The sequence below is a fragment of the Scomber japonicus genome, chromosome 22 (genome assembly GCF_027409825.1).
Source record: "Scomber japonicus isolate fScoJap1 chromosome 22, fScoJap1.pri, whole genome shotgun sequence".
Classification (NCBI taxonomy): domain Eukaryota; kingdom Metazoa; phylum Chordata; class Actinopteri; order Scombriformes; family Scombridae; genus Scomber; species Scomber japonicus.
In genome coordinates, this window is record NC_070599.1 from 13,793,008 (window position 1) to 13,810,841 (window position 17,834).

Sequence of the window (17,834 nt, forward strand, 5' to 3'; positions counted from 1 at the left end):
TGACTTTTAATCAAATATTCTTCATTGTCCTCCTCTGTCTCTTCACAGAAACGGGAGCCCCCCCAATTCTGTCAGTAGTGTTGAAAGATAAAATGGCGAATGTGAGCTGTGACTCTGAAGGTTGGCATCCAGAGCCACGGCTACACTGGTCGGACCAGAAACAGGATCTGACCCCCAAAGGCCTGCAGCACAGCCTAGGTTCTTCAGGTCTTCAGTCAGTCCACAGCTGGATTCTTGTCTCCAACTCCTCTGAAGTTTCCTGCTCAGAGGCAAAAGAGGCAAGACTGCTCCTGCACCTCCTCACAAAGAGGGTAAAGATAATTATTTGTATGTGTGCAATATATTGTCTTTTTTCTCTTTTCCCCCATAAATACACCTTTTTCCTTTTTATTTAGAGTCAGGATCCTCAGCAGTGGGGGTCTGGGTGGCCTTTGGTGTCCTGATACTCCTGATTGCTGTGTTAGCTTCACTTGGACTGTTGCACTTCAGGAAGAGAGGTAAGTGTTTGATTTTCATGCATAATCTGCTATCTGATGATTTTCAGGACCATAATAAAGCCCTTTTTTTAAATCAAGACTGATCCATAGATATGAACACAAAATTAAATAAATCCATTTAATTTCTTCACACATTTAAATTTTTGGTTGAAATCACCTTTAATTTTATTTGATATTATGATTGTGCCCATTATTTGTTATTCATATTTTTTATACAATTTTCCTTTTCAATCATTTATGCTATGATGTCCACAATGTAAAGTTCACATTATTAGCAAAACTTACAGGAGAGAAGAGAATTTAGATCAGAGTTAGAGGATCTCCAAAAAAAAAAAGAAAAGAAGGATTCTCAGCTACCTGTCAGGGCTTCCGTAGCTACATATTGTCAAACTAGATATTTTTACCAGACAGTTTGACATAATAACTTCATAGCAACAATAAATATACGACTAATATGGAGGAATCTATGCCAATAGCCACTTACTTATGATCCCGTCATTCCTTAAATCCGCCCCCTACGCCATTTCCGATATCCTGCGTCCACTGTCAGCGCCAGTTGGAAAGTGAAAGTAAAGACAATTCTCTCCAGGAAAACCTTACGAAGATTAATTTAGGGTTTTCTTCCCGGGTTTTTGACGAATCTACACTAAAAAGACACCAATCTGACGCAATACGATATAAGGATTCATTTCCGTCTGCAGGACTTGATCTGGAGTTGCATTAAGAAGGTTTTATTTCACCCTGGACTTGAAGCAGGACATGGGTAGGCCGAGGATTCAATACGCCTTTATATGAATCACAAAGTCATCTTCTATTCTGTTGTTTTTATGGTAGTTGTGTTGTTAAAGATCGACTGCGAGCTGCAGTGAGGTTTGGAGACTATCCTGACATTACATTTCATTAAACACAAATAATGAATTGCGTCATTTTTATTCCTCCTATTTTCCAGGTGGAAGTCTACAGCAGACCCACAGGTGCTTTATGGTAGCTCTTTGTGCATTTTTGTATAGCTCTCTTCCTGGTAAGTATTCTTCACATCTGTTTTATACTTATGAGTTCCCTTATCTCTTATTTTGTATATCTCACTCTCCATTCTCACCAGTTTTTCCCTAACATGCTGACTGTTTTTTGTGTGTGCCTGACTTCATGTTTTTCCATTAAAGAGCAACTTTGTGCTATAACTCAGCAACATATGATTTATTGTAGGGGAACATCAAATAGTTTTCAATAAGGTCACTAGGGGGCGATATTGCATCTTCAGTTGCTGCAGCATCCTGGGTTTGATTAAATTTGGCCAAAACGCCAAATATTTGTTGGTTTCAGGTAGTAAAATGTGATAATATTCTGCTTTTCCTCATCTTAAACTACAGTAAACTAATCAGATTATTAGTCAGACAAAACAAGACTTGATGACTTCACCTTGGAAAAATGAAAGTGTAATGAAATGAAACTAGGATATTGTGATTGGCATTTTTTCACAGATGTTTTACAGATAATGAACTTGAATACAAGTTGGTGGATAATTGTTTGTCTTATCTGAGATTTGATTTGAATTGTCACTAAAACATGAACTAAAATGAATGTTTTACTGTTTTATAGTTTCAAGTAATTTGGTGGTCTTGACGAAGACTGCAGTCTCAGCGGACAGCGGCCATGCAATTATATTACCATGCTGGCTCAGTCCATCACAAAGTGCAGAGAATCTGGAGGTACGTTGGTACCTTGGTGATAACTTTGATGCCCCAATCATGTTCTACCGGGCAAAACAGTTTGAAGTGACACCGTACCAGGGCAGAGTGGAGTTTGGCTTAAAGGATGCTACATCTGGCGGGCTGAAGACAGGTGATGTAAGCCTGAAACTGTTAAGTGCCACACTTAAGGACGAAGGAGACTACACTTGTTACGTCAGCAGCGATCAGGGTTATGACAATGCAAAGGTCAAACTCACTGTGACTAGTGAGTATCATGAAAGTGAAAAAAATACCCAAAAGTAGATTTTATATCCAACTTTTAATCAAATACTCTTCATCTTCCTCCTCCGTCCCTCTTACTCTCCTCAGAAACGGGAGACCTCCCTACTCTGTCAGTTGAGTTGAAAGATAACATGGCGAATGTGAGCTGTAGCTCTAAAGGTTGGCATCCAGAGCCACGGCTGCGCTGGTCGGTCCAAAAACAGGATCTGACCCCCAAAGGCCTGCAGCACAGCCTAGATTCTTCAGGTCTTCAGTCAGTCCACAGCTGGATTCTTGTCCCCTACTCCTCTGAAGTTTCCTGCTCAGTAGGACTCTCTGATGAAGGGGCAAAAGAGTCAAGACTGTTCCTGGTACCTCCTCGGAAAGAGGGTAAAGGTAATTGTTTGTATGTATGCATTATATTGTCTGTTTTCTCTTTTTTTCCGTACAAATTTTTTTTTTCTTTTTTATTCAGAGCCAGGATCCCCAGCAGCGGGGGGCTGGGTGGCATTTGGTTTTGTCTTGTTTCTCCTGATTGCTGTGTTAGCTTCACTTGGACTGTTTTACTTCAGAAAGAGAGGTAAGTGTTTGGTTTTCTTTAGATGACATAATCTGCCTGGGTACATTACGTACATCATTTCAGAACCAAAACAAAAATCAAGATTGATGTATCTCACAGATATGAACTCGAAATGAAAATTAAATAAATCCATAGTTGTTTCTGTGGTGTTTAAGGTACGTGTGCAACTAACAATTATTCCCATTCTTGTTTAATCTGCTGTTTATTCTTTTTATTAATCAATGATCCTTTAGTCTATAAAATGACAGAAAAACGTTCAATTCACTCTCATATATGAGAAAAGACTGCAGTAGATCTTCATGCTTGAAGAAGTACATGAAGAATTGATTGACTATAAAACCATTTTGGAATTACATATCTTTTGATTCATCCACTTTTTAATTTCAGGTCTGTTTTTGGAAAAGACAGACACACCACGGAGTGATGAAGGTGAGAAAGATCACATGGTCACATTGAGTACACTATTTATGATTAATAAGTGTAATAAAATGAAATGAATGTGTTACAATTTTCTGTATTTTCTTTCCAGAGAATCGCGATCTTCTACCAAAAGGTAAGGATTAACTCACTCTGTCATTGTTCATATGATCAAAGCACATCACTATCTGTGCACTGAAGCACAAAACTACAGTTATACATTTTAATAGGAGCAGACACTTGTTATAGCTTGGAGTGTAATATGTCTTATATATATCTTTACTTTGTCTTTATCACAGATGTGGTCCAGCCAACAGATCTGTCAACATGTATGAAATCTTACGGTAATAACTTGATATTGTTGAGAATCACACTTAATTACTTGAATGTTGTTCTAACCTGACTTTTAAAAAAATGTTATTCTCATCTCATTTTCAATTTTCAACAGTAAATGTTAAACTTGAGGGGACAGGAAGCGAATATCTCACAATCAAGGATGGTATACTGAGAGACGCAACAGGTCAATTTACTGCTGGACAAAAGGTTACCTGTCTCACTGCAATTAAAGGAACACCTGGCTTCTCTTCTGGACAGCACTACTGGGAGGTTTCTTTGGGGAAAAATGGAGTGGAGACAAAAAAGTCCTGGTGGGTCGGGGTTACAAATGCTGCTGATTTCCCTCGTGACTCTGAAGTAACTGCATCTAATGGTTTCTGGTTCCTGTCCTCTTCTCCCGACAGAGATGCGAGCTTGCAGATTAGTGCAGAAACAAATGTATTCGATGTCTCTTTAAGACCTCAGACGGTTGGCGTGTTTGTGAATTATGGCAGCGGAGAGCTTTCCTTTTATGATGTGGAACGTCAGTGTCTCATTGCCAGTGTAACGGCTTCATTCAGACGTAAAGTCTTTCCCTTTTTCAATCCTGGTATAGGTGACGCAGCACCTATGCAGATACTGCAGAAATCAGTACTGGATCAATCTAGTGGCACGACAAACTCTGGATGAAACACCACTTTCTTAAAACGCTATGGAAAGGCAGTAAGATGATAACAATCAGGATCTGTTGTTTATTTCAGCTCTGTACTGTTATCCCCTGCTGAGGGAGAAAAAACGTTCCAAATTTAGCCTTTACATTATTCTGTTCAAGAAAATTAATTACTTAAACAGATGTCACCCACCCATCGTTTATAAAATATCAGTAGTTACATTAAATCTAAAATGTTAATGGTGACACTATCTCAAACTCCATACCAATGCATGATCAGGTCATTTGAAACTCAATTGCTGTAGATCTACTATTAAGTGTATTGACATCATAACTACAACCCTAATATTAACATAATTATATTGTCATTTAGACTGTATTGTAATTGCACTTTTGCTTTGTAAGTTTTTATTTGAACTCAATTTGAACTTATTTGTATTTCAATGTACGTTTAATTTTTATGCCACTACAAGTAAACACGCACTGACATTTACACATATATTGTTTAAACACTAATTATAATGGGTTGATCATATAAAGCCATAATTGATTGTATTGTTACCTCCATGTACTGAGCATATATCAGTGGTCAGCTGTGTTCTGTTGGTGCTATTATTATTATCTACTGAATTTCTGTTGCCAACTTTAAAAACAAACGCAACACAACAAAACGCTCCAATGTAGTACAAGTTGGTAAGACCAAGTATCCAGAACACTAAAACAAAAGCGAAATTCTGGTTTCATGACTGAATATTGTACATGTCTGCATGAAGGCAGATATACTTTGAAGCGTTGATGTGTTGTATTTGACTTTTTATTTGTAATCACCTTTGCTATGATTGTGTGTGCAGATTATTTGTATTTCTTCACTATTACCTCTGTCAATCCTTTAAGCTATAAAATGGTTTTACAGTGTCTGTGTGTAATTATTATGATTGACAGCTTTCTCAATAAAATCTAAAAATCAATCAATTTGAGATCCTGTGTTTGGGGGGGGGGGGTCTCTATTTTCTTTGCAACACTATGTCCACAATGTAAAATTCACTTTACAATCCAGTTTAAGAAAACACAGCAAAATGTCATTCACTTTAATAAGTACAGGTAGTATTTACAGTATGTACACAATAACACAATACTAATGTTCTAATCACTACTGTATACTTTTCATAGATTAAGTATTTACACTGTGAATAAGACCATATTGTTGACTCTGAAATAATGTTTTTTTTTTCCCATTCTGATACACAATAAATTCAAGTAAGCGTGCCTTGATACATACTAGTCTGACTATGATCATGGTATAGAGGTACGAAAGAACCCCTTCACAGGTGCATCATGGTCCATAGTCCAGAGTTCAGATGACATGTAGTCTCTCTGTGGGGATTTTTAAGGATTGGAACCATTAGTTCCTTCTTCCAAAAAGCTTTACACATTCATGTTTGGTCATCAGCCTTCAGTGGTAGTGAACACAAGATGCGGAACTGTCTGTTGTAGCCACCTCCTAAGCAGAACTGTCAGTGCCCCTGTCAGCGCCCCTTGAAAAGTGGAAGTAAAAGAAACTCTCCACAAACGCCTTGTGAGGATTCATTTCTTTTGTTTCAAGTCTACGGAGAATCTACACTAAAACCAACCCAACATGACGCCATGAGGATATAAGGATCTGGAGTTGCATTGAGAAGGTTATATTTCACCCTGGACTTGCAGCAGTATACGGGTAGGTCGAGAATTCAATGTGCAGTTTATAAATCACAAAATCAGCTTTTATTCTGCTGTTTTTATGGAAGTTGTGTTATCGTAAGCTCACTATTGCAAACCCTAGTGGGCTTTGGAGACTTTTCTGATGTTAAAGTTCATTTAATACAAATTACGAATTGTGTCATATGAAAGCTATTATTCCTCCCTTTTTATATGTGTAGGACTACATAAGACCCACGTGTGGTAGCTCTTTGTACAACTTTGGTGAGTTATGGGGCACGTTTAGGGGGGCAAAAAGGCCATCATCGTGAGGAGAAAAAAAAAGAATAATCCGGACAGATACAATAGGGTGTGTGCTGTCTCTGGTAATGCTCTTAGCCTTCCGGATGCAGCAGGTCTGGAAGATGTCCTCTAGTCTGGGGAGCTGAGTGCCGATGATCCTCTCTGCAGTCTTGATGATGCGCTGGAGAGCTTTCCTGTTTTCTGTGGTGCAACTACAGTACCATACTGTGATGCAGTATGTGAGGACTGACTCGATGGCTGACCTGTAAAAGCTCACCAGCAGCTGTTGTGGGGGGTGTGCCCTCTTCAAGCACCTCAGGAAGTGAAGCCTTTGAAGTCCTTTCTTGGCCGTCATCGTGGTGTTGACGGTCCAGGTCAGGTCATGGCTGATGTTGACCCCAAGGTACTTGATGTTCTGCTTCTGTTTCCTCCTGAAGTCCAGAATCATCTCCTTTGTCTTTGCTGCATTGAGGTTTAGGTTGTTTTCTCAGCTCCAGCTCACCAGGTTCTCTACCTCTGTCCTGTAGGCGGTCTCGTCATTTAACGTGATCCTGCCACCACCACCGTGATCCTGGTGTCGTCTGCAAACTTCAAGATGGTGTTGGCCACGTGGGTGGGTTTGCAGTCCAGAGTGTAGACGTTAAAGAGGAAGGGGCTCAACAGACAGCCCTGTGGTGCACCAATGTTCAGGGTGATGCTAGAGGAGACGTGTCTCCCCATGCGCTCAGTCTGTGGTCGGCCTGAGGAAGTCCAGGACCCAGCTGCTCAGGTGTGTGTTGAGGCCTAGGTGGTCCAGCTTGGTGGCTAGTTTATGGGGGGGGGGGGGGGGAGATTAACATCCGCACATAACTGTCCCGCTGGTCCAGATGTGTCAGGGCGGTGTGGAGGGTTAGTGACACTGCGTCCTCAGTCGACCTGTTTGCCCTATAGGCAAATTGGTGGTCTAGGGAGGGGGGGATGCTGTTCTTTAAGCGTCCCAGTACAAGATGCTCAAAGCATTTCATCACCACCGGTGTCAGGGCCACCGGCCGATAGTAATTGGAAGTGTCAAACTCACTGTGAATGGTAAGTATCACGAAATTGGGGGTGAAACCCCACAAAAGTAGATTATGTAACTGACTTTTAATCAAATATTCTTCATTGTCCTCCTCTGTCTCTGCTCAGAAACGGGAGCCCCTCCAATTCTGTTAGTAGTGTTGAAAGATAAAATGGCGAATGTGAGCTGTGACCCTGAAGGCTGGCATCCAGAGCCACGGCTACACTGGTCGGACCAGAAACAAGATCTGACCCCCAAAGGCCTGCAGCACAGCCTAGATTCTTCAGGTCTTCAGTCAGTCCACAGCTGGATTCTTGTCAACTACTCCTCTGAAGTTTCCTGCTCAGAGGCAAAAGAGGCAAGACTGCTCCTGCACCTCCTCACAAAGAGGGTAAAGATAATTATTTGTATGTGTGCAATATATTGTCTTTTTTCTCTTTTCCCCCATAAATACACCTTTTTCCTTTTTATTTAGAGTCAGGATCCTCAGCAGTGGGGGTCTGGGTGGCCTTTGGTGTCCTGATACTCCTGATTGCTGTGTTAGCTTCACTTGGACTGTTGCACTTCAGAAAGAGAGGTAAGTGTTTGATTTTCATGCATAATCTGCTATCTGATGATTTTCAGGACCATAATAAAGCCCTTTTTTTAAAATCAAGATTGATCCATAGATATGAACACAAAATTAAATAAATCCATTTAATTTCTTCACACATTTAAATTTTTGGTTGAAATCACCTTTAATTTTATTTCATATTATGATTGTGCCAATTATTTGTTATTCATATTTTGTATACAATTTTCCTTTTCAATCATTTATGCTATGATGTCCACAATGTAAAATTCACATTATTAGCAAAACTTACAGGAGAGAAGAGAATTTAGATCAGAGTTAGAGGATCTCCAAAAAAAAAGAAAAGAAGGATTCTCACCTACCTATCAGGGCTTCCGTAGCTACATATTGTCAAACTAGATATTTTTACCGGACAGTTTGACATAATAACTTCATAGCAACGACAAATATACGACTAATATGGAGGAATCTATGCCAATAGCCACTGACTTATGATCCCGTCAACTCCTTAAATCCGCCCCCTACGCCATTCCCGATATCCTGCGTCCACTGTCCGCGCCAGTTGGAAAGTGAAAGTAAAGACAATTCTCTCCAGGAAAACCTTACGAAGATTAATTTAGGGTTTTCTTCCCGGGTTTTTGACGAATCTACACTAAAAAGACACCAATCTGACGCAATACGACATAAGGATTCATTTCCGTCTGCAGGACTTGATCTGGAGTTGCATTAAGAAGGTTTTATTTTACCCCGGACTTGAAGCAGGATATGGGTAGGCCGAGGATTCAATACGCGGTTTATGAATCACAAAGTCATCTTCTATTCTGCTGTTTTTATGGTAGTTGTGTTGTTAAAGCTCGACTGCGAGCTGCAGTGGGGTTTGGAGACTATCCTGACATTACATTTCATTAAACACAAATAACGAATTGTGTCATTTTTATTCCTCCTATTTTCCAGGTGGAAGTCTACAGCAGACCAACAGGTGCTTTGTGGTAGCTCTTTGTGCATTTCTGTATAGCTCTCTTCCTGGTAAGTATTCTTTACATCTGTTTTATACTTATGAGTTCCCTTATCTTATCTCTCCATTCTCACCAGTTTTTCTCTAACACTCTCCATTCTCACCAGTTTTTCTCTAACATGCTGACTGTTTTTTGTGTGTGCCGGACTTCATGTTTTTCCATTAAAGAGAAACTTTGTGCTATAACTCAGCAACATATGATTTATTGTAGGGGGATCATCAAATAGTTTTCAATAAGGTCACTAGGGGGCGATATTGCATCTTCAGCCTCTGCAGCATCCTTGGTTTGATTAAATTTGGCCAAAACGCCAAATATTTGTTGGTTTCAGGTTGTAAAATGTGATAATTTTCTGCTTTTCCTCATCTTAAACTACAGTAAACTAACCAGATTGTTAGTCAGACAAAACTGTGATTGGCATTTTTTCACAGATGTTTTACAGATAATGAACTAAATACAAGTTGGTGGATAATTGTTTATCTTATCTGAGATTTGATTTGAACTGTCACTAAAAACTGAAGAAAATTTCTAAAACATGAACTAAAATTAATGTTTTACTGTTTTATAGTTTCAAGTAATTTGGTGGTCTTGACGAAGACTGCAGTCTCAGCGGACAGCGGTCATGCAATTACATTACCATGCTGGCTCAGTCCATCACAAAGTGCAGAGAATCTGGAGGTACGTTGGTACCTTGGTGATAACTTTGATGACCCAATCATGTTCTACCGGGCAAAAAGGTTAGAAGTGACACCGCACTAGGGCAGAGTGGAGTTTGGCTTAAAGGATGCTACATCTGGCGGGCTGAAGACAGGTGATGTAAGCCTGAAACTGTTAAGTGCCACACTAAAGGACGAAGGAGACTACACTTGTTACGTCAGCAGCGATCAGGGTTATGACAATGCAAAGGTCAAACTCACTGTGAGGAGTGAGTATCTTGAAAGTGAAAAAAATACCCAAAAGTAGATTTTATATCCAACTTTTAATCAAATACTCTTCATCTTCCTCCTCCATCCCTCTTACTCTCCTCAGAAACTGGAGACCCCCCTATTCTGTCAGTAGTATTCAAAGATAACATGGCGAATGTGAGCTGTAGCTCTAAAGGCTGGCATCCAGAACCACGGCTGCGCTGGTCGGATCAGAAACAGGATCTGACCCCCAGAGGCCTGCAGCACAGCCTAGATTCTTCAGGTCTTCAGTCAGTCCACAGCTGGATTCTTGTCCCCTACTCCTCTGAAGTTTCCTGCTCAGTAGGACTCTCTGATGAAGGGGCAAAAGAGGCAAGACTGTTCCTGGTACCTCCTCAGAAAGAGGGTAAAGATAATTGTTTGTATGTATGCAATATATTGTCTTTTTTCTCTTTTTTTCCCTACAATTTTTTTTTTCTTTTTTATTCAGAGCCAGGATCCCCAGCAGCGGGGGGCTGGGTGGCATTTGGTGTCCTGATTCTCCTGATTGCTGTGTTAGCTTCACTTGGACTGTTGTACTTCAGAAAGAGAGGTAAGTGTTTGGTTTTCTTTAGATGACATAATCTGCCTGGGTACATTACGTACATCATTTCAGGACCAAAACAAAAATCAAGATTGATGTATCTCATAGTTATGAACTCGAAATGAAAATTAAATAAATCCATAGTTGTTTCTGTAGTGTTTAAGGTAGGTGTGCAACTAACAATTATTCCCATTCTTGTTTAATCTGCTGTTTATTCTTTTTATTAATCAATGATCCTTTAGTCTATAAAATGACAGAAAAACGTTCAATTCACTCTCATATATGAGAAAAGACTGCAGTAGATCTTCATGCTTGAAGAAGTACATGAAGAATTGATTGACAATAAAAACATTTTGGAATTACATTTCTGTTGATTCATCCACTTTTTAATTTCAGGTCTGTTTTTGGGAAAGACAGACACACCACGGAGTGATGAAGGTGAGAAAGACCACATGGTCACATTGAGTACACTGTTTATAAGTGTAATAAAATAAAATGAATGTGTAAACAATTTTCTGTATTTCCTTTGCAGAGAATCGGGAACTTCTACGAGGTAAGGATTAACTCACTCTGTCATTGTTCATATGATCAAAGTACATCACTATCTGTGCACTGAAGCACAAAAGTACAGTTATACATTTTAATAGGAACAGACACTTATTATAGCTTGGAGTGTAATATGTCTTATATATATCTTTACTTTGTCTTTATCACAGATGTGGTCCAGCCAATAGATCTGTCAAGATTTATCCCTTATTACGGTAATAACTTGATATTGTTGAGAATCACACTTAATTACTTGAATGTTGTTCTAACCTGACTTTTTTTAAAATGTTATTCTCATCTCATTTTCAATTTTCAACAGTAAATGTTAAACTTGAGGGGACAGGAAGCCAATATCTTACAATCAAGGATGGTAAACTGAGAGACGCACCAGATAAATTTCCTGTTGGACAAAAGGTTACCTGTCTCACTGCAATTAAAGGAACACCTGGCTTCTCTTCTGGACGACATTACTGGGAGGTTTCTTTGAAGAAAAATGGATTGGAGACTAAAAAGTCCTGGTGGGTCGGGGTTACAAGTGCTGCTAACATCCCTTGTGACTCTGAAGTTCCATCTAATGGCTTCTGGTTCCTGTCCTCTTCTCCTGACAGAGAAGCGAGCTTGCAGATTAGTGCAGAAACAAATGTATTGGTCCCTGTCTCTTCAAGACCTCAGACGGTTGGCGTGTTTGTGAATTATGACAGCGGAGAGCTTTCCTTTTATGATGTGGAACGTCAGTGTCTCATTGCCAGTGTAACTTCATTCAGTGGTGAAGTCTTTCCCCTTTTCAATCCTGGTATAGGTGACAAGGCACCTATGGAGATACTGCAGAAACCAGTACCAGATCAATCTAGTGGCACGACAAACTCTGGATGAAACACCACTTTCTTAAAACACTATGGAAAGACAGTAAGATGATAACAATCAGGATCTGTTGTTTATTTCAGCTCTGTACTTTTATCCTGTACTGAGGGAGAAAAAAACTTTCCAAATTTAGCCTTTACATTATTCTGTTCAAGAAAAGTAATCACCCACCCATCGTTTATATAACATCAGTAGTTACGTTAAAGCTAAAATGTTAATGGTGACACTATCTCAAACTCCATACCAATGCATGATCAGGTCATTTGAAACTCAATTGCTGTAGATCTACTATTAAGTGTATTGACATCATAACTCTTAAGAAATCATAAATATTAACATAATTATATTGTCATTTAGACTGTATTGTAATTGTACTTTTGCTTTGTAATTTTTTATTTGAACTCAATTTGAACTTATTTGTATTTCAATGTACATTTAATTTTTATGCCACTACAAGTAAACATGCACTGACATTTACACACATATATTGTTTAAACACTAATTATAAGGGGTTTACCATATAAACACTAATTACAATGGGTTTATCATATAAAGCCATAATTGATTGTATCGTTACTTCCATGTACTGAGCATATATCAGTGGTCAGCTGTGTCCTGTTGGTGCTATTATTATTATCTACTGAATTTCTGTTGCCAACTTTAAAAACAAACGCAACACAACAAAACGCTCCAATGTAGTACAAGTTGGTAACGCCAAGTATCCAGAACACTAAAACAAAAGTGAAATTCTGGTTTCATGACTGAATATTGTACATGTCTGCGTGAAGGCAGATATACTTTGAAGCGTTGATGTGTTGTATTTGACTTTTTATTTGTAATCACCTTTGCTATGATTGTGTGTGCAGATTATTTGTATTTCTTCACTATTACCTCTGTCAATCCTTTAAGCTATAAAATGGATTTACAGTGTCTGTGTGCAATTATTGTGATTGACAGCTTTCTCGATACAATCAATCAATTTGAGATCCTGTGTTTGGGGGGGGGGGGGGGGGGGGGGTTCTCTATTTTCTTTGCAACACTCACAATCTAAAATTCACTTTACAATCCAGTTTAAGAAAACACAGCAAAATGTCATTCACTTTAATAAGTACAGGTAGTATTTACAGTATGTACACAATAACACAATACTAATGTTCTAATCACTACTGTATACTTTTCATAGATTAAGTATTTACACTGTGAATAAGACCATATTGTTGACTCTGAAATAATGTTTTTTTTTGCCCATTCTGATACACAATAAATGTGGGGGGGGGGGGGGGGGGGTTAAAGGCGGAGCTATAGTCTATGAATAACATCTGCACATAACTGTCCCGCTGGTATAGGTGTGTCAGGGCGGTGTGGAGGGTTAGTGACACTGCGTCCTCAGTCGACCTGTTTGCCCTATAGGCAAATTGGTGGTCTAGGGAGGGGGGGGATGCTGTTCTTTAAGCGTCCCAGTACAAGATGCTCAAAACATTTCATCACCACCAGTGTCAGGGCCACCGGCCGATAGTAATTGGAAGTGTCAAACTCACTGTGAATGGTTGTATCACGAAAATGGGGGGAAAAATCCCACAAAAGTAGATTATGTAACTGACTTTTAATCAAATATTCTTCTTTGTCCTCCTCTGTCTCTCCCCAGAAACGGGAGCTCCCTCTACTCTGTCAGTAATGTTGAAAGATAAAATGGCGAATGTGAGCTGTGACTCTAAAGGCTGGCATCCAGAGCCATGGCTGCGCTGGTCGGTCCAGAAACAGGATCTGACCCCCAAAGGCCTGCAGCACAGCCTAGATTCTTCAGGTCTTCAGTCAGTCCACAGCTGGATTCTTGTCTCCAACTCCTCTGAAGTTTCCTGCTCAGAGGCAAAAGAGGCAAGACTGCTCCTGCACCTCCTCACAAAGAGGGTAAAGATAATCGTTTGTATGTGTGCAATATATTGTATTTTTTCTCTTTTCCCCCAAAAATACACTTTTTTCCTTTTTATTCAGAGTCAGGATCCTCAGCAGTGGGGGTCTGGGTGGCATTTGGTGTCCTGATTCTCCTGATTGCTGTGTTAGCTTCACTTGGACTGTTTTACTTCAAAAAGAGAGGTAAGTGTTTGATTTTCATCAGATGGCATAATCTGCCATCTGATGATTTTCAGGACCATAATAAAGCCCTTTTTTTAAATCAAGATTGATCCATAGATATGAACACAAAATTAAATAAATCCGTTTAATTTTCTTCACACATTTGGTTTTTTGGTTGAAATCACCTTTAATTTGATAATATGATTGTGCCGATTATTTGTTATTCATATTTTTTATACAATTTTCCTTTTCAATCATTTATGCTATGATGTCCAATTTATACGAATCTAACTAAAAACTACAAATCTACAAAACATCCCAATTCGAGGCAATACCATATAGTCTAAGGATTCCTTTCCATCTGCAGGACTTGATCTGGAGTTGCATTAAGAAGGTTTTATTTCACCCCGGACTTGAAGCAGGATATGGGTAGGCCGAGGATTCAATACGCGGTTTATGAATCACAAAATCATCTTCTATTCTGTTGTTTTTATGGTAGTTGTGTTGTTAAAGCTCGACTGCGAGCTGCAGTGAGGTTTGGAGACTATCCTGACATTACATTTCATTAAAGACAATTAATGAATTGCGTCATTTTTATTCCTCCTATTTTCCAGGTGGAAGCCTACAGCAGACCCACAGGTGCTTTGTGGTAGCTCTTTGTGCATTTCTGTATAGCTCTCTTCCTGGTAAGTATTCTTCACATCTGTTTTATACTTATGAGTTCCCTTATCTCTTATTTTGTATATCTTACTCTCCATTCTCACCAGTTTTTCCCTAACATGCTGACTGTTTTTTGTGTGTGCCTGACTTCGTGTTTTTCCATTAAAGAGCAACTTTGTGCTATAACTCAGCAACATATGATTTATTGCAGGGGATCATCAAATAGTTAGTAAGGTCACTAGGGGGCGATATTGCATCTTAAGTTGCTGCAGCATCCTGGGTTTGATTAAATTTGGCCAAAACGCCGAATATTTGTTGGTTTCAGGTAGTAAAATGTGATAATATTCTGCTTTTCCTCATCTTAAACTACAGTAAACTAATCAGATTGTTAGTTAGACAAAACAAGACTTGATGACTTCACCTTGGAAAAATGAAAGTGTAATGAAATGAAACTAGGATATTGTGATTGGCATTTTTTCACAGATGTTTTACAGATAATGAACTTGAATACAAGTTGGTGGATAATTGTTTGTCTTATCTGAGATTTGATTTGAATTGTCACTAAAAACATGAACTAAAATGAATGTTTTACTGTTTTATAGTTTCAAGTAATTTGGTGGTCTTGACGAAGACTGCAGTCTCAGCGGACAGCGGCCATGCAATTACATTACCATGCTGGCTCAGTCCATCACAAAGTGCAGAGAATCTGGAGGTACGTTGGTACCTTGGTGATAACTTTGATGCCCCAATCATGTTCTACCGGGCAAAAAGGTTGGAAGTGACACCGTACCAGGGCAGAGTGGAGTTTGGCTTAAAGGATGCTACATCTGGCGGGCTGAAGACAGGTGATGTAAGCCTGAAACTCCTCAGAAAGAGGGTAAAGATAATTGTTTGTATGTATGCAATATAGTGTCTTTTTTCTCTTTTTTTCCCTACAAATTTTTTTTTTCTTTTTTATTCAGAGCCAGGATCCTCAGCAGTGGGGGGCTGGGTGGCATTTGGTGTCCTGATTCTCCTGATTGCTGTGTTAGCTTCACTTGGACTGTTGTACTTCAGAAAGAGAGGTAAGTGTTTGGTTTTCTTTAGATGACATAATCTGCCTGGGTACATTACGTACATCATTTCAGGACCAAAACAAAAATCAAGATTGATGTATTTCACAGATATGAACTCGAAATGAAAATTAAATAAATCCATAGTTGTTTCTGTAGTGTTTAAGGTAGGTGTGCAACTAAGAATTATTCACATTCTTGTTTAATCTGCTGTTTATTCTTTTTTATTAATCAATGATCCTTTAGTCTATAAAATGACAGAAAAATGTTCAATTCACTCTCATATATGAGAAAAGACTGCAGTAGATCTTCATGCTTGAAGAAGTACATGAAGAATTGATTGACAATAAAAACATTTTGGAATTACATATCTTTTGATTCATCCACTTTTTAATTTCAGTTCTGATTTTGGGAAAGGCAAACAAACCAGGGAGTGATGAAGGTGAGAAAGACCACATGGTCACATTGAGTACACTGTTTATAATTAATAAGTGTAATAAAATAAAATGAATGTGTAAACAATTTTCTGTATTTTCTTTCCAGAGAATCGGGAACTTCTACGAAAAGGTAAGGATTAACTCACTCTGTCATTGTTCATATGATCAAAGTACATCACTATCTGTGCACTGAAGCACAAAACTACAGTTATACATTTTAATAGGAACAGACACTTATTATAGCTTGGAGTGTAATATGTCTTATATATATCTTTACTCTGTCTTTATCACAGATGTGGTCCAGCCAACAGATCTGTCAACATGTATGAAATCTTACGGTAATAACTTGATATTGTTGAGAATCACACTTAATTACTTGAATGTTGTTCTAACCTGACTTTTTAAAAAATGTTATTCTCATCTCATTTTCAATTTTCAACAGTAAAGGTTCAACTTGAGGGGACAAGAAGCCAATATCTCACAATCAAGGATGGTATACTGAGAGACGCACCAGATAAATTTACTGTTGGACAAAAGGTTACCTGTCTCACTGCAATTAAAGGAACACCTGGCTTCTCTTCTGGACAGCACTACTGGGAGGTTTCTTTGGGGAAAAGTGGAGTGGAGAGTAAAAAGTCCTGGTGGGTCGGGGTTACAAGTGCTCCTAACATCCCTCGTGAGTCTGAAGTTCCCATAACTGCATCTAAAGGTTTCTGGTTCCTGTCCTCTTCTCGTGAGAGAGAAGCGAGCTTGCAGATTAGTGCAGAAACAAATGTATTGGTCCCTGTCTCTTCAAGACCTCAGACGGTTGGCGTGTTTGTGAATTATGACAGCGGAGAGCTTTCCTTTTATGATGTGGAACGTCAGTGTCTCATTGCCAGTGTAACAGCTTCATTCAGAGATGAAGTCTTTCCCTTTTTCAATCCTGGTATAGGTGACGCAGCACCTATGGCGATTCTGCAGAAATCAATACTGGATCAATCTAGTGGCACGACAAACTCTGGATGAAACATCACTTTCTTAAAACACTATGGAAAGGCAGTAAGATGATAACAATCAGGATCTGTTGTTTATTTCAGCTCTGTACTGTTATCCTCTTCTGAGGGAGAAAAAACGTTCCAAATTTAGCCTTTACATTATTCTGTTCAAGAAAATGAATTACTTAAACAGACGTCACCCACCCATCGTTTATAAAATATCAGTAGTTACATTAAATCTAAAATGTTAATGGTGACACTATCTCAAACTCCATACCAATGCATGATCAGGTCATTTGAAACTCAATTGCTGTAGATCTACTATTAAGTGTATTTTAGACAGTCTTGACATCATAACTACAACCCTAATATTAACATAATTATATTGTCATTTAGACTGTATTGTAATTGCACTTTTGCTTTGTAATTTTTTATTTGAACTCAATTTGAACTTATTTGTATTTCAATGTACGTTTAATTTTTATGGCACTACAAGTAAACATGCACTGACATTTACACATATATTGTTTAAACACTAATTATAAGGGGTTGATCATATAAACACTAATTACAATGGGTTTATCATATAAAGCCATAATTGATTGTATTGTTACGTCCATGTACTGAGCATATATCAGTGGTCAGCTGTGTGTCCTGTTGGTGCTATTATTATTATCTACTGAATTTCTGTTGCCAACTTTAAAAACAAACG

General features: G+C 38.7%; 2 protein-coding genes across 2 annotated transcripts; both read left to right on the plus strand.

Moving 5' to 3' along the window:
- Nucleotides 1–1,121: 1,121 nt before the first annotated feature.
- Nucleotides 1,122–8,745, plus strand: LOC128383464 (butyrophilin subfamily 2 member A2-like). Its single transcript, XM_053343082.1, has 6 exons — nt 1,122–1,260; nt 1,447–1,518; nt 2,097–2,453; nt 2,558–2,839; nt 7,920–8,021; nt 8,723–8,745. Exons 1-6 carry the CDS (start codon nt 1,257–1,259, stop codon nt 8,743–8,745), a joined length of 840 nt encoding a protein of 279 aa, XP_053199057.1. The 5' UTR covers nt 1,122–1,256.
- cabz01076234.2 lies at nt 8,710–17,249 on the plus strand. Its single transcript, XM_053343083.1, is given in 9 exon segments — nt 8,710–8,784; nt 8,970–9,041; nt 9,597–9,953; nt 10,058–10,339; nt 15,619–15,720; nt 16,109–16,150; nt 16,252–16,275; nt 16,439–16,483; nt 16,588–17,249. Coding segments are annotated over 9 exon segments (1,494 nt in total). The 5' UTR covers nt 8,710–8,780; the 3' UTR covers nt 17,154–17,249.
- Nucleotides 17,250–17,834: the final 585 nt, after the last annotated feature.

Coding starts and splice junctions, on each gene's coding strand:
- LOC128383464 (XM_053343082.1), top strand. Junction 1,519..2,096: donor TTTGTATAGCTCTCTTCCTG/GTAAGTATTCTT, acceptor ACTGTTTTATAG/TTTCAAGTAATTTGGTGGTC. Junction 8,022..8,722: donor GTTGCACTTCAGAAAGAGAG/GTAAGTGTTTGA, acceptor TTCCGTCTGCAG/GACTTGATCTGGAGTTGCAT.